General features: G+C 46.3%; 1 protein-coding gene across 1 annotated transcript in view; it reads right to left on the bottom strand.

Moving 5' to 3' along the window:
• PELI2 (pellino E3 ubiquitin protein ligase family member 2) overlaps positions 1-24,698 on the bottom strand; it is a 245,404-nt gene that overhangs the window by 57,041 nt on the left and 163,665 nt on the right. Inside the window, exon 6 of the mRNA XM_086937969.1 lies at positions 7,137-7,172. Coding sequence (XP_086794095.1) covers positions 7,137-7,172 — 36 coding nt within the window. The remainder of the gene's footprint in view (positions 1-7,136; positions 7,173-24,698) is intronic.

The following is a 24,698-nucleotide window of genomic DNA, read 5'->3' as shown; positions in this document are numbered from 1 at the left end:
CTTCCGGGCTTTCGGTGTCGACATCCAGGTAATCCTCCTCCTGTGGGTCAGAGGTGGCCGACTCGGCGTCCATCCTGCTGTCCTCTTCTTCCCCATAGCTGTAACTCTCGTAGGGGTTCTCGTCATCTTCCTGGTCGTCGACCACTTCGACGCCAGGCTCATGTTCCTCGACGTTTTCATCTTCCTCCTCGACCTGTTCCAGCACGGGTGGCTTGGTCTTGTGGGGAATCATAAAGGCTCTCATCTTGGCGTCGAAATCCTTCTTCCGCTGCAAGATGTTCTCCATTTCGGCTTCTAGTCGCCTTCTTTTCTCCTCCATCTCGGCCGCGTTGTCCGCGCCGTGATGTTCGGCCCCTCTCTTCGGCGCCTGGCTCGGCGGCGAGATTTTCGGTGCCGAGGACTTGGACGTCGAACTGGGTTTTGAGTCCCTGGACGGCGTCAGGGCTTTAGGGTCTTTCTCCAAAAATGTCTGGAGCCCAAACGGGAACGATCCAGACCCGACCGCGGAATAAAGAATCTGAAGATGGCGCCTTAGGGTGGGAGCTTCCGCAGGAAGCATGCAGACGTCAACGGAAATGCACCCGAGGAGGGGAGATGCCGACGCCCACCTGGGCTACAAAAAAAACACCAAAAAAAACACAAAGAAACAAAGAAAAGACTACGAATCCGGACCCAACCACAAGACCGCGGAAAATGCAAAGCATAGTGAATCCAGAAAGATTCACGCTGCAAAACTGACATGATTCATTGAAGAGAACGCCGTTCTCAACCCGTCCCAATCCAGATTCCGAAGCAACCACAGCACAGAGACCGCCCTACTTGCCACCACAGAGGACATCCGCACCCTCCTGGACCAAGGCCACTCCGCAGCCCGCATCCTACTTGACCTATCAGCTGCCTTCGACACTGTCTCCCACCGCACCGCACACTAGTCGCCAGACTACACGATGCAGGCATACAAGGAACATGCCTTTACTGGATCCGATCATTCCTCACTGGAAGAAGCCAAAGGATCAGACTAACACCCTCCCTCTCCGACCCCACGAAAAACACCTGCGGAGTCCCTGAGCCTCACCCTCTTCAACATCTACATCTACATGGCCCCCCTCGCAGCCATCGTCCAACAACACTAACTCAACATTGTATCCTACGCCGACGACACCCAGCTCATCCTCTCCCTGACCAAAGACCCAACCACTGCCAAACTCAACTTCCAGAAAGGAATGCAAGACGTTGCAGTCTGGATGACCAACAGCTGCCTGAAGCTCAATGCCGAGAAGACAGAAGTCCTCGGTACCACTCCTTCTGCATGGGACAGCACCTGGTGGCCAACCGCCCTCGGAAGTCCACCTACCCCCTCAGACCACGCCAAGAACCTCGGCACCATACTCGGCTCATCAACCACCATGAACCAACAGGTCAACGCCTTCACCTCCAGCTGCTTCAACACCCTCCGCATGACCTTCAAGTGGATCTCCCCTGAGTCAAGGAAGACAGTCAGTCACGCACTCATCACCAGCAGACTAGACTATGGAAACGCACTCTACCCCGGCATCAACAAGTCCCTACTCCGCAAACTCAAGACAATAGGGTGGCTCCCCGTGGAGAAAAGAGTCACTTTCAAAATCCTCACTCCAGCCTACAAAAGCCTACACATCGGACCCAAATACCTCAACGACAGAATCAACTTCCACATACCCAAAAGAAACCTCACATCTTCCAACCTTGCACTGGCCGAAACCCCACGCATTCACAAAGCCAGAGCAGCCGGAACATCCTTCTCTCACATTGCAGCCAAGACCTGGAATGAGCTACCAGCAGACATCATATGCACCCCCTCCCTGGGAAGACCAGGTCTAGAGGAAGACCCTCTAGACCTGGCTCTTCAGCCACACAGATCTGCGTACCCCCTTCCCCCATAGTGCCTAGGGACCCTCACGGGTGAGTAGCGCGCTTACAATTCCCTGATTGATTGAGGAGTGCGAAGACTCCCGAGGACAAATGGTGGTGACTCCGCGACCTTCCCCTCAACCGGCTCCTTAAACAGCAAAGAGTGGACTGCCAGGCCTCCAAAAGCTTTTCAGGACCACTCCCGCAAAGGCTTTGCGTTTAGGGCCCGGCAGTCGGAGCACGACTTCGGGTTGTGGTCGAGCTCCAGGCACCGTAGACGCACGAGGTGCGGTTCGGTAACCGACATCAACTTGTGACAGGGGTCACAGGGCTAGAAACCAGGCAGACGGCAGGACATCCCTCCTGCACCAGGAGTCAAAGACTCAAAAAGATGCCGACAAAAGTAAAAAAAAGGGTTAGTCAAAAAGTGCCCAAGGGACACGCTCTCTCCAGATCTGCGCTGGCTGGCGCTGAAAAAGAAAGAACTGACATCCGCGAGCAGGGGCGGCGTCTAAGTAGACACCGTGATGTCATCGCGGTGACCATGATGCCGACGACGGACGCAGAGTCGACATGCGCCACCAACCGACACACAGGGGTACTGCTACGAAAAAAAAATTCTGGATCAAGTTTGACGCCTGGGGGTAATTCGAAGGTAAGGAACAGATTAATACGATCTCTTTCAGATGAGTTGGCACATTAAGGTGGTGAGCTTCAAAGGCTGCACCTCCTCTGATATGCATCAGGGATGACACTCAATTCAAGAAACAGCTCTGCCACTGCCCCTGGCACATTTGTACCTGGCCAGGCGGGAAATTAAGCTATTCAAGGAGGTGTAAACCCCAAGAAGGCTAGCCACACCTCCAGGATGAACAGCCTGGTCTGAACACAAATATTAGATTTCTACCATCTTTAGGAGTGGTAGAATAGGGGGGGTTCTGGGTAGAAAAGGTGACCCACACCCCCAGACGTGGGCACTTCAGAGTCAGACTAGCTGTAGGGAGTAGTTGGCTACTGGCTCCCACACCCCTAAACTAGGATTTAAGGGACACCCTTGACACCAGAACCTCAGTTCTGAACTACTTGCATCAAAGAGGACAGAAGAGACCTGTACCAGCAACAACAAGACGTGCACAAAGCAATAGAGGGATACCCTGCACCTGTGGCAATGCTTTTGGAGCTGCCTGATTGGGGGAACCGAGAGATAGCCTAGAACGAGTCTCAGACATTGGGACCTCTGTGATAACCTGAAGCACCCTCAGACTCTCCTGGACTAGTGGCACTAGTCCCCTGAAAACTGCAGGTAAAACAAGGCTCCAGATCAGAAGGACCGCTGACCATTGGGCTCTATGAGGGATCGCCCAAATCCAGATGGTCTAGTCCATTGTGGGAACAGTAGTCCTTCATTTCACGAAGTTGCAGGCAGCTACTGTGTTCTTGGACCACCGGGCATTGAGGTTACTTTTTGCTTTACTTACCACTGCTAAGGCTTGTTGGTCACCAGTCCGGCAACCTCCCCTTTACTCGACACTGCATCAAGAGGGAACTTCATCCGACCATCGACCAATGTCAGCAATCACACCTTTGTTGTCTTTTTGCATCTTTTACCCCGCAGTGCCGTTTCAGTGATAAAAGCAGATCTCATGTGGCTCCTGTTCAGCACCAAGGACAGCCAGGAAAACTCACCATCCGGACTCCATGGGCCAGGCAAAATTGAACTGTCTGTCGTGATGCGGGTCTGAGGACCCGTATCACCTTTACCCTGCGAGGGTACTTTGCAGCTCGACCTGCCAAGTGACCAATTGTCACTAGTGGTTTTCCCCATTGACTGCATAGTTAAATTTTAAGTGTATTATTTTGCACTGATTTTCTATTGCTTAAAAAACGTATAACTTTGGTTTTATGTAGGCTACTCCGTTCATTTTGGTGTCTAAATTAAGATTAAAATATACTCTATTTTTATAAATTGGGGTCTGATTTCTCTCAATAACTTATAGTCCATGTTGGCAATCTCAAATGCTTAACACATGTTCCTCAAGTAAAGCCGGACTGCTCTTTGCCACACTACCAGGTCTGAGCTTAGGATTTATTAGTATGAATACAAGGTCCATCTCTGAGGTATAGTGATAGTATTACTTGGTGAGGACTAACCACCACACCACATAATACTCTAATTTCCTACTCCCCTGATCCCACGCAGGCCACATTGGCTTGCCTTTGGTGTGCTTCCGGCACATACGCATTGTCAAACTATTTAAATAGTGTTGAGAGGACTGCCACATAATGCTCTTATCAACCCTGTATAGCAACATACGTCTGTGGCAAGATGGAGGCCAGGGATATTTTGAAATATAGGCTACGTTTTTGATAACTATATATGTGTTACCACAGTGAAGCACTTCTGTTACTTGGGTATCCTGCCTGGGTTATAGAGCAGTTCCTGATCTTAATACGAACAGCCACCTTTTCTTCAGCATCAGGAAGCAGCTGGGTAATGAAGGCCTGCCCTATTTTAGACTGGGGAACACTATATAGTATCCTTTCTGAAAGAGTAAAGCTCCTTCATGAATTGTTTCAGGATGGAGGACAAAGGTTGTGGGGAGATTCTAACAACAGCATCTATAGGATTACAACCAGATCTTATTTGAAGGACACATTTGCCTGTCAATCTATCCCACTCCCAGAGAAAGACTGGCTGACTGACGTCTCAAAAGGTTAAGTTCTGGGAGTTTTTATTGTGTTGGTGAATAGAGAAGAAGATAGTCTAGGATATCCTCTGCCCGACCCCTTATTTCTGTAGGGGTGAATAAACTGCTGGCTGGTTACAGGCAGAGACTGCTGAACCCCAAATTTTCTGTGTTCTGGGTGAAATTTCTTAACAGTTACATACCCTTGAATGCACCAGCCCAAGGCCGTGGCAGTAGCACTGGCTCTGCTTTAAGTACTTAACAGTCATCTACTGTTTCTAAAAGAGGCACTGACAGTCAACGGAATGGCCATCAGTTGAGGCGAGACATTGCGGAGAAACTGGTGGAGCACATCAGGCATGTATACTTAGGACTTCTCCAATAACCATGGACCAGGCGAAGGCAACAAAAGCATTTAGTCCAGTCAGCATTGTTACTATCTGTCCAGGCCATTTTACATCAGAGAGCATGAGGATTTTGTCATATTCTCTGGCAAGATGGACACCACAAGAAAAGCCTTCAAGACAAAATGAGAGCAGTAAGTGAATAGGTAATTAGCATGGGTGGCTTTAGGGGTTAGGCTCTCAGAGGCAAAAACGTTCTGTACAAAGGCATCCAGCTTTTTTGATTCCCTATCCGGAGGGGCTTTAGGGAATCAATTCTGCTTAAACCAGGCAAACAAAGGCTAAGCCACAAGGCTTTCAGGAGTAGGATGAGCAGGATGGAATATTAGATCTAAGGGAGCTGGCTTCTGCTTCTTGTAATCAGCCCAAGAAGCTGTTTGGACAGACTAGATCTTCCCAGGCTTTTCCAGCATAGGGCAATAGTGCTTCATTAAACTGAAGTACCAGTTTTAAAGTGGTCTGCTTGACTGATAGTATTTCAGCAAATAGTCTAGACTGATGCTGCTCTGCAGGTACAGAATCTCCATAGTCTCCATTATCATTCCGGAGTATTGGGCCTAGTCAACTGAAACCAGGCCCCTCCGCCTAGGAAATTCCACTCCCAACTAAGAATCTAGACCACATACATGCCTTATGTAAACTTACTAGGAATCTGGCTTCAGTTTGTATGGGAGGCAATAAATAGTCAGTCCAACTGCCATCCTCTACATCTTTGGGAGACATATTGTAAAAGTCCAAGGGATCAGAATCCTACCCTTACAGATAATGAAACCTGGAGGGAGAAAAGATGAGATTTTAGGAATCCCAGACTGCCTTCAATACTCTGCAGACCCCTTGAGTGCTGTTCTAATGACAAGGTACAAAAAAGCCACCAGAGTTAACTTTAGATGAGCAAGGACGTGATTACCGGTCTTGTTGCAGAAGAGGCCGCCTTGAACAATAAGACAGCAAAAAGATATAGGTGTCATAGAATGTGTGCCAACTTCGGCATGCACATTAGTGGGGTTCTGGGAAAATAATGCCAACAGAAAGATGGTAACGGTTCCCATGATCACTCCTTGGACCTCTTCATTTCTTTTTTCATAATAAAAAGAGGAAGGAAGAATGTGCCCACAATGAAGTGCTCCAGAGAACTGCCTCCAAGAGGGGCCTGAAACTATAAAGTGTCCAAGATTTTGCCTTGATGGAAACTAGAGTGTGCCTAGCCTCACGCTCCCAGTTGCCTTCTAATTGCATCCATGCACAAAGGTCATATGATGAGACATTGAATGAAACTCCAAGGCACCAAAGGCAGTCCTTGTTAGTGTCCACAATGGACACCTATTTCCTGCACCCGACAGACTGAAGCCAAAGGACTTTGAGGGAGACAATCTATTGGTTTGTATGAAACTAACTACAATCTGAGGGGGCGGGAAAACAAAACAAATAAAATAACACTGTCCACTCCAGATGCTGCACAAACTATATTTGGCCTCACTTCCATTGATGTCAGCCAACTCTATGGATCACACTGAACAGCGCCACCTATCAAAGTGACATGCTACAGCTGTTGAACAATTTTCGATCCATTCTTGAGAGTGGTTCAAGGAACGAATCTGCAGGAGCAAATATTCAGTAAGAAAATAACATTCAGAAGAGGACAAACATTGCGAGTGAATTTGGGCTTCTGACTGATGTGATAGTGTTGGATTTGAGATATGCCAGTGGCCTACATAGCACAAACTTTGGGAAAACAGCTAGATGGAATGCGCATTCTGACAATCTATAATGCACAATTTTCTGCTGGAAAAGAAGATAAATGCAATACTATTAAGTCTTGTTACGAAATTAAAGATTTTTTGGGAAAAGGTTATGTGCTTAAGATGGATTCTGTGAAGAACCCATCTCTCCACGCATCATGGATTGGATAGAGCACATTCTTTCTGCACTACAGCACCCCCAGAAAGAAATGAGCTTAAGACAAAAAACATTTGTTAAGTAGTAACAATCTACATCAACGTGATGAGAAAGGAGTTTCCCTGGAAAGTTTCAGTGAGAAAGACATCATTATAAGATAGACACTACAAGAAGACCTACCATACATTTTTGTTTACATAAACGGGCATACGGATTAAAAAACCCAAACAGAAAATAAGAAAACTGGAAAGGGACATACCATGTGTAAATCCGTACCATCATTAGGTATTTCAACCTGGAAAAAGTAAAAGATATTTAATGATTAACGTCATTGTCATATTTTTGTGCCATTGGTTAAATATTATAGGCGAGTATTAGAAAATCATGACGACAAATGTTGGGGAAAAACACAAACGTTGAGCTAATTTTGTTTCAAATTGAGCATCAATCTCCTTGGCTGACATTTCTGGCAATTTAAAGTGATGAAAGCAGTTTATAAAGTATCATCATGGAAGCACAGGAGTCATTGTGTATTTAAGGTCAAATGCAGAAAGTTCATAATCCATGGCCGAGACACTCACCAAATAGCTGTTGCACTCTACAAATCCCCCTAATAATAATTATTTAAGCATAACTCAGCCAGGTTGTCAGGCATATTCGATTTGTGTTTTAGACACCACACTCAGTTCAGACAGACTTGGATTATACAGATCTCTAAAACGAGACAAATCTCAATTTGCCATTTATTAATAAATCCATGTAGAGATGTGCTGGCTTGCAAAAGCTTAACGTTCGAAAATTCCTATTGCAATCTACAACCACTAAGAATGTGGCAGGAGGAGTGCCCTAAACTGCCCCCTCCCAAAGTCCACAAGAAGAAAAGTTAAAACTACGGTCCTGCCTGGGATTGGATGTGAAGCAAGACCTAGCCTAGACTCATGAAAGGAAAACGAAACATGAACAAGCTTGGCAATGCAATAGGTCTCGCATTAGGAAAGTTTGAGCTATTGGTGTTGTAAATGACATATTTTGTATTTATGTGTTGGTTTTGAAAATAGCGAAATTAGTAGCTTTGTCATTTACAATGCCAATAGTTTTAACTTTTGCAAATGTGACACCTGTAGCATTTGTAATGCAATATGTGTTGTATTTACGTGACTTGGATGTATTGATATTACAAATAACAATGGTTTTTAATTTTTTTAAATAATTAATACTTACATAAAAGTTATTGTAATTTATAATGGCAATAGCTTAAACTTTTGTAAATAACTTGTGTGAAGATTATGTTCAGTGTATTTTTTGTGACGAAAATCCAAGAACAGAAGGGAAATTTTAACATATTTTTGTGACATTTGTAATAAAGCTTGAAACATTGAGAGAACATATTTGAACCAGTTGTTGAATGGATGCACAGATTGATGCTGTGGTGGCGCCGAGTGATGTGGTGGTGGCGACAAGTGATGCTGTGGCGTTCAGTGATGCTATGGTAGCGCATAGTGATGTTGTGGTGCCCCTGAGTGAGGCTGTGGTGCCCCTGAGTGATGCTGTTGTTGTGCGATAGATACATAGAGTGAGGGCGATAGATAGCTAGAGGGAGGGGGAAAGATAGAGTGAGGGCGATAGATAGCTAGAGGGCGATAGATAGAGTGAGGGCGATTGATCTATAGAGTGAGGGCGATAGATCCATAGAGGGAGGGCGATGGATAAGAGTGAGGGCGATAGATTTGCGGGTGTTGTTGGAAGGTGATCATGATGGCTTGCCCGCGTTAATACTGTACAAAAATGTTTGGGGGGGGGGGGGGTTAAATTGATGATAGGTGGTTTATATATGAGGAAGAAGAAACAAGTGAACGATGAAGTGGAGTGACATCTTACTAGCTAGGATTCGCTTTTGCTCATGAAGTGCTTGGTGTGAGATATTTGTAAAGCTTACTTGTGGATGACTGCAAGGTCCTCTCCAATCTTTCTGATACAATCTGTATTGATGATACTGTATTCTGGTGGTATTGGTTCCTGGCACAGGATTGCAGAATTTTCAGCAAGCCAAGTTACTTAGATGAAAGTGAGGTCTGCTGCTGACTATGATAGTAAGGCAAATACGTTGTGGAGGTACTTGTTCATAGATCTTGAATTGAAGAGCAGACAGTTTAGCTGCTGGGTATTTGTCCTCTTGTAGTGATGTATCGAGAATATGGGACCGAACAGCTGTAGAAGGAGGAGAGAGCGCAGACAGAGTGCAGGTCGCTGTCTGTAACCTAAAGCAAGACAGGTGTGTGGATGTGTGGGTTGGATTATCCAGGTGTAGGAGGAGGAGAGAGAGCATGAGTCGATATGTAGGGATAAAGAGCAGGCTTGTGGGTCACGGAATCCGGGGGCAGGAGGAGGGTTTGCTTTGGGAGAATGGGTAGGAGTCAAAGAGTGGGCTGCTATGGTTGAAGGCAGCGGTAGGATAGCTGAGCAGGTTTGTAGATGAGAGGACGCATGTGTAGAAGAAGGGAGGGGCCAGGGGTATAGGTAGGGGTCAACAGGAGGCTGCTCTGCTTGTAACATGAAGTAAAGCTGAAAGGTGGGCGTGTGGTTTGGACATCTCTTGTGTTAGATGGAAGAGGGTGGAGGAAGTTTGTAGGAAGCAGCTGCTGCAGAATTGCACAGTAGGTTGGGTGGAGGAAGTTTGTAGGAAGCAGCTGCTGCAGAATTGCACAGTAGGTTTACTAGGGCGTATCAGAGTGTGGGATGCGACCTGGAAATTGTCACCATACGTTGTGCCTCACCATAAATTTCCTCTTAGCAAGTGACATTTTTGGTGTCTGCAGTTTCAGTTCAGCTCTCCCTGTGGGTGGGTTGTCCTTGGTCAATTCCCCAGAACCCAGTGACCGTTTTCCTTAATATCTGGATGTAGACAAAGTGCGCACCATGAAGTGCTAGTTGCTTAGAGGCAGTGATAGCTGTGCCTTGTAGTGATGAGTGGATCCTTACTGGGACGTTTGGGGGAGGTGTGGCAGTGTGTCCTCGGCCCTTTCTGGGTCCTAAGAGGCAAGCACCCATAACCAGTGGCACTTTACCTGGGCAACCCAAAAGGTCTGTAAGTGGAAGGGGAAGCCCTAGTGGCAAGTTGACTGGAAACAATGGGAGAACTACCAATAGGAACCCTAACCCTGGCATGCAGGTGACCAGGAAAAATACATCCTTTGTTTTCTATATGCAAAACTACTCCTTTTTCTTTCTCGTTTCCCTCCTCAGCTTACACTATGCCCTTCTCTGTCATTTGTTTGCACTATGCATTCCATTATCATTTGATTCCTCTATACTCACTTAAAATCCTGCCATTCCGATTCCCTTCTCTGTCCTTTGCTTACACTATTGCCCTCAATCGTTTGCTTTCTCATTACCTTCATCTGCCCTTTTCTTTCTCGCTGTCCCCTTTCACCTTTTGATTCCACTGTGCCCTCTTCTAGTCTTTACTTTCAAAAGGTCTTCCTCTATCCATTGCCTCATCTATCTTCATGTACCCTTCTGTTCTGCTGGGATTACTACAGCAATGACTGAATCCATCCTTATTTTCTTCTGTGTCTTGTAGTGTGCTGCATTTTATCTATGACCTTTTGCATCCATTGTACCCTCCTCCAAAAGATTATTTCCGCTATACCATAGTTTTCCTTGCATCTATGATCTCTCCTGCATCCTGTGCATTTTATGCTGCAAAATACACAGGGCTTCCTTTGTGTCTTCCTGCTACTTTTATTTCTTCATGTCCTGATGCATGTGTTGCTTCAGAGCCCTGCCAGCATTCTGTGCTTCATCTAAGCACTCCTGTACTTCTTGCTTCCTCTGTGCTCTCTAGTAGCCTGAGCTTACTGGGCGTTTTCCCAAAGCCCATGCTTCCTCTGTACCCTCCTGAATCCTGTGCTTCTACCAAGTCCTCCTGCATCCTGTTTGCTCCAGGCTTTGCTACATGTTTCGACCCCTCTGTGCCCTCCTCTCCTTCCACTAATCTCTCGGGTACCCATTACTACTTCTGAGCCATCCAGTGTGCTGGACTTCCTCTAGTTCTCCTGGCTGCCAGGCTGCTTCTGTGCTCTCTTGTTGCCCATCCTGCATACTCTGCTTGATGCGTGCTTTGATTCCTCTGTGCCTGCCCTCCAAGCTCTCCTACATCCCTACCTCTGTGCTCTCCAGTACCCTATGCTTCCTTATTATCACCAGCATTCTTATCTTCTTCCATGTCATATTGTGTTTTTTTCCTTCTGGAAGAGGCTGTTCTGTGTCTATTGTACATGGAACAGGATCAGCCAAAGCATCCAAGCCAGGGTTTGAAGGAAAGGTACAAGCTTTATATATACAGCATAGCTATTGATCAGCCCCTTTTAGTCACGGCTCATAAAACCATACAGCCCTCCACCACAGATACCTCCCTTGCTTTTCGTTCATGAGGTCAGTGCTTTTGTGATGCGAATTGCTCCCCGCACAATGCTCTGCTCACGCTTTTTACAATGCAATCCATTAATTACAGCTGCGTTTTAGGTTGTCGCCCCTCGCAACAAAGCAACGCCCCTCCCCCCCCCCGGCCTGCTGGCAGAAGACTCCTGCTGCTCCACACAAACGAGAGATGACAAGGACCACAAACTACGCGCATGGGTGCCATCTCACAACGCTCTTGAGGCAATGAAGCACTGCAAAACCAAATAAAAAAGATGTTTCCACAGATGAGAACCTACAAGTGTTTTCCTTTGAGCCCGTTTCCCTCGAAATCAAGGACCCTCGCGTGATGGCTCGGATGGAGACATACAGCAGTGGCTGTTACAGGGATGCACCTGTTAAGCCGTGAGCACCGACCTGCCCATTCAGTTTGTCCCACACACTCTAAGTGCAACGGTCTGGGTGGACAGTGAAAACGGTGCTTTTCTATCTTTCACTGCCACCTCTACTCCCACAGCGTCCCCCATTTGGTGGCATCCTTGATCTGGCAGTGTTTTATTTGGACAGCAAGGCTTGAGCCTCTCGGATGAGTACGGGAAAACATTTCTTGTTCTATGCAATAAAAAGCACATTTATCCCCTGCAGCTACCAAGAGCCCTGTAATGATGGAGACGCATGTTTTTAACTGAGTAAACTGAAAACGTCAGATCACAGAGTGTAATATTCATGGCATGAAGTAGTGACCGCTCCTCCGCCGCAGAAAGCACTCTGGTAGTGCATACCAGTCGCGCCTTACTCCAGTTCTGCTCGGTCGTCTTTGACTTATGACAGATTTGAATGTGACGTCATCCAGCTAAACTGAGCGAGGTGCACATATCTGCAGACCAAAATAGGAATAATCTTAAAATGCAAATACGGAATCTGACGAATACACTGCTTCCTCCCATGTGTAAATGCGACCAGGCGGTTGCGCTCGCCTGTCTGCTTCACAGTACTACAAGGACATTGCGTAGTTGTATTTCTCACACATGGAATGTCTGTGAGAGGTTGCGTCCAGGACCTAAGTTACAACGACACGCCCACTTGCTCGCAGTCGGTAAGCTGGGATGATGTCCACTCCGAGCTCCGTGTTAATCACAGAGAAGATGCGCAAGACTGATGCGATCCACAGCGACGCACCGCCGCTCGGCCCACCTTGTTTAGAAACGTTACAAGACGGGGATTTGGATATTGTTCGCCCGCACGGCCTGTATAGAGACATTCCAATGGCTACATAATTTCCCGCCAAACACAGAATCGGCAAGATTAAAGCGATCTTGAGCGACGGCCCATTTGATTAGACAAGACTACGTTTGGAGTTAGCCCTCACGGGCATATAGATATCACCTCATGGACACAAGGGGCTGATCTGGATACAGTCCTGTCCCTTGCTCGCTCTGAGCAGATACTGTAGTGCACCCTTGTTGTTTATCCTGTCCTGATGAAGACCCCGATGTAAGGCTTTTAATACGCCTACCATTGTAGCGTGGGGTCGAAACGTCGACGGCTACCTCATTATCTTCCTTCAATTGACACGCCCGCATTAATTTGAATACCTCTGTGTCAACAGAAATTATTTAAAGCATTGGGGAGATGTTATGATCCCCTATTTCGGCTCAGGGATCTGAAGCCTTGAAAATGTATTGTATTTTGAATTAATTTCGATAAAAATAAGTTGTCACCAACTTTACTTCCTCACTGTCCTTCTCCTTCACAGCATCACGCTATCCCACTCCCTTTTCTTTTTCTGGGGCACTCTATGTACCAAATTATATGGTTTATTCATTGTGATCAATTGACAGTGATTTTGTATTTTTACCACTTTGAATTTTTGTAATAAATAAGCAAATTTATATACTTCTACAGGGACCCTTCTTTTATACACCGTATAGCACCCAGGTCCCTTGTGGATTTCATTGGGTATAACCCCCCTTCTTAGTTAAATAAGTTACAACGGGGGCATTTAATAAACTATACACTAAAAACGAATCTCCTCAAACAGACCCACATGCATCACTGTTGAATACCCTCATATGTTTCCAATAACGTTTTTTTGAAGTGTGCATCGCCACTGTAACACAGTGGAAAGGCATTTAGCAAACATGGACAATAAAATGACGCTTCCAATTCCTTAGACATTGCCGCCCTCCCTCCCTCCCTCCTTCAGACTGTGTCGCTCCTCTTTACCGCATCTTCCCTCCCATGACTCTTTTTAGGTCTCGACCTAGCGTACACTGCGCAGCAGTGTTGGCGCAGGCCGAGATTTTATGTTCGCACAGTATTGGGGACTTAAACCTGCCCCTTCTTCCATTGGCTAGCTCCATAAATGGAGGCTAGCCATTGGAAGAGATGGTTGTCAATCACTCTTTCCCCCGTCACAACGCGATTCGCGGGCGTATCAGGGTCTTTTTTTAAGTCCTGCCCCTTTTCTCTCCGTCATTCGAGGTAGTCGTTTACTCATTTCACCCGCCCGCCGGAAGAAAACGTCCAGAAATCGTCCTCGGGTGAGTGCTTCTTTTTTTCAAAGGGATGTTGTGCGTTCTTAGTTTTAGCACTTCCGGATCAAAAAACAACCAATCCCCCGGCTAAACATTTCTGGGCGTGGTCTAAGAGTAGCTCTTACTGCTAATGTGTAAGGTGACTTGGGATTCGAGCATTAGAGGCACTGCTGCCAATCATAATGCATCAAACAATAGTGATTGGTTGAGGAGTTTGCACGTGCTTGCCCGATCCGACCTCTTATACAATTAGTGAGCGCCCCATGTGTAGAAGGGAAAGCAGTGTTTTAGTTGGGGGGTTAAACTTTAGTTATTTGAATGCCGTATGGCGCCTGCCTGTTTTGATTCAGCCGAGCTGATTCTGTCCTCATTCTTAATCGGGGGAGACGGGAAGGTGGCGCTACGCGAAACGAAACTGGACCCCGCAGATAAGAGAAACCGATTGTTTTAAATTATCATGGTCTATTCACAACAGGAAACATGCAGTTTCGTTTGCCATTTGCTTCTGGGGCTTTTAACACTGAAGGGACGTTCACCACACACGATTTCGAATTTGCGATTCAGCATCCATTTCTAAACCCACTTTAGGAGTTGATAAAACTTTATGGACTCCTAAAATGTGTTTAGTGCATTCCAAATAATTTTCTTTTGCTGCTGTAAACGCTCTGATTTTGCAAATTGGAGCGTTTGAAACCACTAAAAGGTTTAATACATAAGGCTCTGTATGCGGGACAATCTTGGATCAGTACATTTATTTATTATGTTTTGTTACGGAGTATCGCAAACTCTTTCTGGTAACTTCAGTGTGCTGTACTTACATCTTGTTAAGGAGGAGTTAAGACTCCAGTGGGGTGGGAGAAGGGACTAAGGATACCAATTTGATGCGTTCCCACCATGATCGCGTACACTTGGAGTCCAGTTGTACGCATGCCAGGACAGTTACTTTTTAAGGCTTCTCCTGCAGAGCATGTAGTTTGGTTCCACAGCGGAACTGGGATCAGTACATTTCACATCCCCTGGCCCTGGAATTTCACAGACCTTCCTCCGCGATTCAGCTGTTTGAAGGTTTGCTGGATACATTTTTTTTTGCATTGCAAGAACTCAGCTCGGAGATGTGGAGTGTTTTACATGAGCACCATATTAATTTACACAAGGGCAGATTCATTTTTGTTAGGCACAGGACTATTAAGTGATTTTCCCAGAATCACAGCATGCTGAGCCGAGATTAGAACCTGGTTCCTCTGACCATTCAGCCACATCTCCTCCCCAATAATTACATGTAGTTGTCAAGTGCAAGTTTATGTTAACATTTTTGTATAGATGTCCTGGTCTTGTGCTCTAGTAGGGCTTATGTTTGGCAGCAAGACCTTTTACTTTAATTCTTGCATCTACCAGGAGCCGGTGGCGACTTTGCAGGTATTTCTTTATAAGGTCACACTTAGGCAGGTCTTTCAAAGTCTGGCCACCTAGTTCAGTCAGCTTTACTTCACCTCCCATACTGGCAGAGGTGCAACCTGGTTGACCCCCAACACTACCATGGTGAAGCACGGGGTCATTGTGGAACATGCCCCCCTCCCCATCACAAAAACTGCGTGATCGAAGCTTTGAAGCACAACTCCTTCTCACCCCCAGCACTGTCAGAGAGATGCCGGGGGACTGCCCCCCTCCCCCCCATTCTCGGATCCCACCTTTTTACAGATCTGTAAAGTTTATCACTCCCTGGTCAAATTGCCCTCTCGGAGGGAGCTTTGGTTGCAAGTTTTACTCTCTAAAAGAGGCTCTCCTGGACAGCAGAGACCACCGGTAGTGTTGTCCATACCTCCCTCTGAGCGCCACTTGCAGCCACCTCGTTGCCCCCTCCCCCTTGCGACTGCCCTCAGCCCGAGGGGCGCCCCTCGTTCCTACTAGCCTCGAGTCTCTGGGAAAGTGGATTGTGTGGCTATCTCGAGTCGGCGTTTCAGGGGACAGACCGAGCGGGGTTTCGTGGGGTCGTGTTCGCCCCGTCCTACTTTGCTGCAAAACCCCAGTTCATCCGAGTGCGTTCAGATGGTCGCCACACCCGAGGACACAGAACTGGGCTGGTCCCGCACCCCGTGCCCTGGACCCCCCTGAGGTCAGAGCAGCATGGTGCTGGCTGGCACTCCCGGGGCTCCCTTCCCTTGCCCCTGCTGGTGAAAGGACAGTAACCCTACTGGACTCAGCCTGACCTGTTGAGGGGGCAGTGTGTGCACACGGCAGGGGGGACCTGCGCCGCCTTACCGCGCACTGGAGGGAAATCCGCACACAGGGTTACTATGCAAGTGCGACTCGTTCCTTGGGTGTTTATTACTTTGAACTGCTTGGAATACTTCTGCAGCGGGCAGCCCCTCAAGGGACAGAGACAGCGAAGTAAGTACAACGCCTGCCACCTGTCTGCTTAGCCTACCTTTTCCGCAGCCATTGGGAGAGTTTCTGCTCCCCGACAGTTGTTACCTTTGAGCCAATGCTGGGCGGACAACTGCGGGAATCCAACGACTTCAATGGCTTTCTTGAGGGGGTGTTGTAAATGAAGGTGATGCCGTGTACTTTCCTTTACCAAATACCAACAAAGGAAAAGATTCCCTTGCAATTGTCACTTTACTTTGTACTGTAAAAAAAAAAACAAGCAGTTTCTTAAGAATGTAATGAGTTTATTTGTTGTTTGTACCTATTGATAATATTGTGCCCTCGTCAATATGGAAGGGTGCACGAGATATGCTGCAGCACATACCAGTGTGCGGGGTAACAAAAGTGTGAGAGCTGCATGCAAGAAAGGCAAACATGCTCTTTTGTGTTTCTGCAATCATGCAATCAGTGTGCAACTAAAATTGTGTAACATAACTGGTGCTCATGTAAAGCGCCTGAACACCTTCGGGTCGAGTTCCCGCGACATAAATCTGCAATACAAAACAAAACGCAAGGTTGATTTATCCGTAACATTTTAAATCCTATCCTGTTTTTACATGTCCTTTCATGTATTAGTATGACAAAATGTATACGCTACTGTTGGGACCGAGGCTTTCATGGTAAAGAGTCGTTAAACAGTTTAAAGCTGTTGTGTCAGTTTTGGCTAGAATGTTTTTATTGTATCTCCACTTTCTGTCATTTTATACAGACTCATAAATACCCATGATTTTAGTATAGAAATTCTAGAAACGCCAAATGCAAAATGACGCGTTGCAGCAACAAGAGCCAGTCCCTGTTCGGCACTTTTGCTTATAATGCGTGGTATCCGAATAAACTTCCGGCCAAGTCGTAAAAAGATTCTGGTTCGTGGATTTTCTTGAAGGCGCTGACTTCCGGTGAACGCCGCTGTCTTCCGTGTTCTGTTTACACCATGGCACACTTTCGGTTTCTACATTCAAACCTCCAAAGACTCGTGGGAGTGGATAGTTTCTAATTTCTTGGAAATCGAAGAACTCCAGCGGAGCCTCCTGCAGCGGAACAGGCTGCCTCTGGTCACTCAGCTGCAGGTGGCCGATCTTTGGGACCTGTTACAGAAAGGGCTGTTCACCCAAAGACACTCTGGTACGGGTGGGCATTGCTTCTACATTTTTGCTTTGCTTGTGTGTGACATTTCCATATTCTCAGTATGTTTAGTATGGGTGAAGTTTCAGTACATTATGTGTAATCCCTCGAGTGACATTAGCACAAATAGCGCTATTATGTGGTTCTACTGATGGGCACTCTAATGGCCATTTTAATACCCATAACTCACCAGACAATACAAAAATCACAAACTCTTCAAACTTTGCACATTATACAACTAATAAGGCGGCAGAAAAGAAATCTAACAACATCTTTGCTTCACCGCCAGGCTCCACATATCACTGCCCCTAACAAGTAGGATATATTGCAGAATATTCCAGAAGAGCATATTTCAGCCCCAGTTCTGCCACTAACCGACATGGCACCCTGTCAGGACCGGTATATTGCACCCCACGCCAGACATAACTCTTGGACACTGGCAACAGTGTACTAAGTGGCGCCACACACACCTATTATTTTCCAGGTCCGTTCACGGCAGTCAGCACATTCTGGGAAACAAGCAAAAAGACATATGTCGAAAGGTAATGGGATATCGTGCTAAGCGGAGTTGACTGCTCTAGAGGGCGGCACCATGCCTATGGCAGAAATACCAGCTGCTACATACAGATCATTCTGAACATCCTAAACATGCACATATTAGAGAAATTACAAGTGACGCAGCTTACCAATAAAGCAAGCAAGCATATAAAAATGTTGTCATTTACAATGCCAATAGCTCTGACTTTTGCAAAGGCGAGACCGTTGCATTGTAAATGCTTGTTTACAAGTGGTTTCTGAACATACATAAACAGGGAAAGAATAGCCCCGGGTCAGATGATGCGGCTGATGGACAGACGGATCGGCACGGATTTCAACACAGCGCCAAACAAGGGCACTGAGGTACAAGAGGGGTCATTCTGATGAGATGGTGGTGGGAGATGGGAAGGCGCTTTAAAAACAAGACATTGGAAGAGAAAGTGAAAAAACAAACGGTGCTAGTAAAATTGTAAACTGCTGGAAAAGTAAAACTTTCAGATGGGTTGTCGACATCCAGCTAGCGTGATTACTTACCCTAAACAAGCACAAAATCACAGTTGCGGGCGGGGGCGAAACCAGGAAGTCAGGCATCCTTGCCCGTGACATGGGCGGGGCCTGTGACACGACCGGAAGAGGCCGGTGTTGCTCGTTGATGCGGGGCTCCCATGAGGGAGGGAGAGCCCCGCAGTAGCGGGGGAAATCCAGAGAAATCCCGGGTCTCAGGAGGGGCCCGGGTGAAAGTAGAGAGGAGGGGTGTTTTTGGCGTCGCATTGCCTAACAGCCCGGTGAGTGGGGCACTCCAGTGCACTGACACGTCTTGGGCATGGAAAGTGAAGTGCTTTCAAGGGCTTGCAAGGGGGACAGGAGATGCGCACGGCAGCCTGCGCGTGCCCCAGTCCGGCCTGCAGCGTGCGCATCTCCTGTCTCCCTTTAAGCCCTTGAAAGCATAGCCGCCGACTATAGGTCTCATTGAGACAGGGCTTTGCCCTGCATCGCAGGTGCGAGACCTAAAAAGTGTAGGAGACCAACCATAACTTATTGACTGCCCACCTGTTAAAGACAAAATTGGTGGCAGAGACTAAGTATCTACAGTTCCCTTCTGAGCCATGACCAGTAGGAGAGAACAACCGCCATTTGTCCCCTCCCATGCTCTACTGGAAGGGCAAAGGACAGAGGAAGAGGGACAATAAAAAGAGATTACTTTCAGAGTCTGAATTGGGCATCCATGTCACCTAGGAAACGTGTGAACTGAAATGCCAGCCATAAGGGGAAAACTTTCTGGAGTTGCAGATCGAACCAAGGGGTACCCTTATTAACCTGCATTTCCTTCCAACCTAAAATCTATGGAGACAATTTTATGAAAAAGGAGTTGACACTGAGGAACATCAAGGTGCACTGGGCGGAAGTTGCTTGAAGGGAGCAAGGTTCTGTCTCAGCCAGATATCCTAATCTTGTGCTACTTGACAGAATAGAAGTGTTATGACAACAAGAGGAGACATCAGTCTACAAACGAAACAACTGAGAACAAAAGTGATAGCTAAAGGTGACCAGGGATAACCTAGAAAGAAGCATACCCATGCTACTTGGGTACAGAGGAACTGTAAAGGGTTAGAGAAATTCAAACATGCACATAGGGATAGATCAATAAACCTCAAATTCTGTATCTCCAGGTGAGTAAATGAGGGTGGAATGTGTGCAGAGCAGTACGACTGTAGTAGTTATGGGCTTAGAGAGTGCTATGTCTTGGTGCATGCAGGAGTTGTTACCTGTGTGTGTTGTGTTCAGATGTATCTAGGAAGAGGTAGTTAAGTGCCTATGCCAGATGGGGTTTAGTTTGCTTTTTCAGCGTGAAGGTGTTTAGAGAGGAGAAATTTATTTGGGCGAATCACAGTGGGGGAGGTTTGGAGAAAAATGGATGGGAGTGTCAAACAGAAAGGGTCCATCAACCCTCTCCCAGTTCCAACATGTATGCAGATTTCAAGCAATGCACTAGTTTGGCCCGTTCCACGTACCAACGGATGCCACTCGACTTGAGGGAATATCTTCAGGGTCTGGGACACTGCACTTCCATTCATACAAATATACATACTCTTTTATGGAGAGCATTTCACCCAATGATTGTCCTTTGGTTTCCCATTCGTATAGAAGCTGCCTGCAAAAAACATGTATAGAATTTCTCATCAGTGCTGTACCCAACCAATATGGACCAGAAAGACCGATATACTGGTCCATCCTCAATACCAAACAGAAGCAAGGGTACCACCAGGGAGCCTAAAGACCGACACCAATTTGCCAAAACGCACAGGTCCCTTTTTTATGGAAAGAACAGCTTGCCCGTGGACAACGCTGAAGCATTCCCTCACAAAAAGAAGTAGGCAGCAACCACACAAGTGAGCCAAAGTGAGAGCACACAACAAAACAATGAACAAAGTGATACATTTTAAGAAAGAAACATACATCAGATTAACTGACCCAATGTATCTGGACTATGCAGCAGAATTGAACTAGCACACAGAGATGGGTTCAGGGAAAGGGTCATGAGTACTAACCTCATAATTTCACCATCCTATTGTGGGCCAGCCCCAAACTCAAGCTCCAATAAGGACGAAGAAGGGGTTGTAAAAAAACACTATCGCCAAGCTTCTTTGAACAGGTTTCAATAATAATAAGTTTTGAATAAACCAAAACTAATAGAAATTGCATGATCTGAGGGATCATTTCTAATTTAGTCATAGAGGGTACCATTTCAAACTTTCCACCTAGAGAACTTTTATCTGAGTATAATGGGGAGTGGTGGTAATAAAAGGTGACAAGAGTAGAGCTTTTGTTGTGAATACAGGATTCCCATTTGTATGGGATAGTTTCCACAAATAAATGAGATTACGACCTTCCCTCCGGTCTAAGCCCAGACCAGCCAGACACTTATGAGGGCTGTTCTGTCTGGAAGTTTTGAGTCCTGTTAGAAGTGACTATAAGGAATACTAAGTGTGATCAAATGCAGTTTGGTTTTAAAGGAAAATGATACTTACCAGTATGCATCTGTTCTTGGCATGTAGAGCTGCAGAGTTGCACACTGTGCATAGATTGCCACCTAGTGTTGGGCCCGGATGTTTGCCGTTTGTTGTTGTCCTGAAAAGTTCTTTGGAAGTCAAAAGATAGGTGACTCCTCCTTTGGACCACATTGCGCATGGGCATTGGCTCCATCCCCAGATTGTTTTTCGCCATTAGGGAAATGATGGAGCTTTGCAAGAAAAGGAAGGATGCCCATGTAATTTGTATCTAATTAAGATAAAACTGGAACAGACAAGGATAGCCGGGGAGGCGGGTGGGCATGTGCAACTCTGCAGCTCTATATGCCAAGAACAGATGCATACTGGTAAGTAGCATTTTCCGTTCGAGGCATATGAGCTGCAGATTGCACACTGTGCATAGATTGTATAGCAGCAGTACCCACTCCTAGCGGCGACCACCCTTATCTGTTGCAGTAGTTTGGAATAATGTTTTTAGAACAGCCTGGCCCACATTAGCTTGTTGCTTGGTTTTCACATCTACACAATAGTGTTTTGTAAATGTGTGTGGTGTAGACCATGGAGCTGCTCTGCAGAGGTCATCTAGGGGAATGTTCCCTAAAAATGCCATTGAAGCCCCTATTTTTCTTGTAGAGTGGGCTTTAGGAGGAACAGAAAACGTATGTTTAGCTTTATGGTATCAAATCTGTATGCATTTGACAATCCATCTACCTATCCCAGATTTTGAAATGGGATTACCTTTGTGTGGTGGTGAGAAAGACACAAAAAGTTGTTTTGTCTTACGAAAGGGTTGTCTGCTCTCTATGTAGTATGGCAATCCTCTTTTGACATCTAATGTGTGAAGAGCTCTTTCTGGTACTGTCTGTGGTTGCGAGAAGAAAACGGGCAGTTCCACAGATTGATTGAGATGGAACTACCTTATTGTGATGCATTTGCAAGAAGGGTTCTTGAATGGTTAGTGCTTGTAGTTCACTAACTCTCCGCAGAGAGGTAATAGCTACTAGTAACACAACTTTCCACGCTCAAAATTGTAGTTCACATTTGTGTAAGGGTTCGAAGGGAGGTCCCATTAACCGTGTGAGAACAACGTTAAAATTTCACACAGGTGAAGGTGGTACTCTGGGAGGAATTATTCTTTTAAGACCTTCCATAAAGGCTTAAATGGCAGGCACTCTGAATAGAGATAGATGTTGGTTGTTTTGCAGATATGCTGCTATTGCAGCAAGATGTAGTCTAATAGACGTATAGGCTAAGTTGCATCTTTGGAGATGCAGTAAGTATGTAATGTAAAAAAATGTAATGTAAAAAAGATTTATAGAGCGCAACATACACCGGACGGTTTCTTGGCGCTGTTCACTAAATCATAAAGAGACAAAGGAGGGAGGGAGAGGGAGCTTAAGTGTAAGCACAGCGGAAAAGGTGAGTTTTTAGGAGAGACCTGAAGTGAGGGTAAGAGGAGGAGAGTCTAAGTTCCAGTGGAAGAGAGTTCCAGAGTGAGGGGGACAAAAAAGAGAATCGGAGGCCTCCGTGCTTTTTGCGCCTAAACCTGGGCGTCTGGAGGAGTGCATGGTGGGAAGATCGGAGGTGTCTAGAAGGGGCGTACGGGTGCAGGAGAGACGAGATGAAGGAGGGGCCGATGTTGGCCAGGGATTTATGGGTCAAACAGCCTAGTTTGAATTTACAACGCTCTGATACAGGAAGCAAATGAAGGGCTTTCAGTAGAGGACGGACGTGATGATGTTTTGGTTGATGGTAAATCAGGCGGGCTGCCTGATTCTGTATCAGCTGTAGTCTTTTGATTTGGTATTGTGGGATACCTGCGTACAAGGCGTTGGCATAGTCGATCCGAGAGATGACTAATGCCAGCAACGTCAGGGTGAGACCTTCAGTGGTCAGAAAATGGGCTATTTTACGAATTTTTCTAAGCTGGTGGAAGCAGGAAGACACTGTAGCACTGACCTGATGTTTCATGGAAAGATCATGTGAAATACAGACCCCCAAGCTTTTTACCTTGTCAGCAGGACAAGGGGAGGGCCCAAGGGCAAGGGGCCAGAAGTTTGAGTTCCAGGGGTTGGACGGGCCTCCGACAAGAACAAGCTCCGTCTTGTCGGGGTTGAGTTTGAGATGGTGAGTGCCCATCCAATTGCTAATATGACAGAGGGTAGACTGGAAGTCCTGAGCCGCATCCTGCGAGGAGTCAAGATTGAAAATGAGCTGAATGTCATCTGCATAGTTAAATGCAGTGACATTCCTTCCCCGGAGGGAGCGGATCAGGGGGGTGAGGTACAGATTAAAAAGAAGTGTGTTGAATAGACACATCTAGAGGATTAATATTGTTGTTGTGACAATATATTACAAATCGTTTCCACTTGGCTGCATAACATGCCCTAGTGGTTTGACGTCTAGCTTCTTTTATGACATTCATGCAGTCTGGAGGAAGGTTCAAATATCCAAGTTCTAGGATTTCAGGAGCCAGATCGCAAGGTTGAGCTGAGCTGGGTCCGGGTGTCTGATCTCTCCACAGTTCTGTCTTAAGAGGAGTGGAGACAGGTGTAATTTTTGGAGCGGTACTACCGACAGTTGTAGCAGTGTGGTGTACCACAGCTGTCTTGCTCACGTTGGATCAACTAGGATGAGGGTCAGAGAATGCTGCTGTAGTTTGCGTACTACTAGTGGCATGAGTGGTAGAGGTGGAAAAGCGTACACAAATCTGTCTGACCAGTTCATCCAATCGCATTGCCTTTGGACAGTGGGTGTGGATATCTGGCGGCAAAGCTTGGGCAGGGATAGAGGCAGAGCGGGAGTTGTTGGTTTTACCTCTGCCTTTGTTCTTGTTACCCCTGTAACCCCCTCTTTGGTAGCCCTTAGTGAATGTGGATTGGCTAGGGATTTTGTAAGAAGTGGAGGGACTTTCGGAGGAGTAGCCAATAGTGTTGCCTCTGTATGATGAGCGATTAAAAGAACGTCTGGGAGCTTGCTGCTGCAAGGCTCCCATAGATTTTGCTGTATCGGTGTCTTACTTAATCTTTTCTAAAGACACGTCAACATTTGGTCCAAATAAATGCGTCTCATCAAATGGCTGATTAAGGATGGAGTTTTGTATCTCAGGTTTAAAACCCGAGATATGTAGCCAAGCATGTCTACGTAGGAGGGTGCTGGTATTAATTGCCCTTGAGGCGAAATCTGCAGCATCTAGGGCACAGCGAATGGAAGTGTTAGTAATATTTTTACCTTCCTGTATAGGTTCATTGGCCCTATTTTGTATTTGTCAGGTAGATGCTGCATTATGGACTCTAGTTCATCATAATGTGCCCTGTCATATCTGGCCAGCAACGCTTGGTTGTTGGCGATGCGCCAGATATTAGCTGCTTGTGACGCTGTTCTTTTGCCTGAGGCGTCAAGTAGTTTGGATTCTTTGTCTGGTGGTGAGGCCTCACCTGATGTCTGAGAATTAGCACGTTTATGTGCATTAGACCCTACTAAAGAGTCTAATGGTGCTGGACCTTTAATATAGACTGGATCTGTAGGGGAAGCTTAATATTTTTTCTCAACGAGAGGATTGAGGACCCTAGCCCCGATGGTGTCTTTAAAAACCTCTGTTGCATGTTTGATTACACCCCTAAGCAATGGCAAAATGGATGTAGACCTTTGTGTGTTATCAAAAGTGTCTAGAAGGAAATCTTCCTCCACCGCATCTGTGTGTAAGTCCACCCCATGATATTGGGCAGCACTTTGGACTAGTAGGTTAAAACC

Source organism: Lissotriton vulgaris, chromosome 9, assembly GCF_964263255.1.
Source record: "Lissotriton vulgaris chromosome 9, aLisVul1.2, whole genome shotgun sequence".
Taxonomy (NCBI): Eukaryota; Metazoa; Chordata; class Amphibia; order Caudata; family Salamandridae; genus Lissotriton; species Lissotriton vulgaris.
This window is presented reverse-complemented; position numbering and strand designations above follow the sequence as displayed.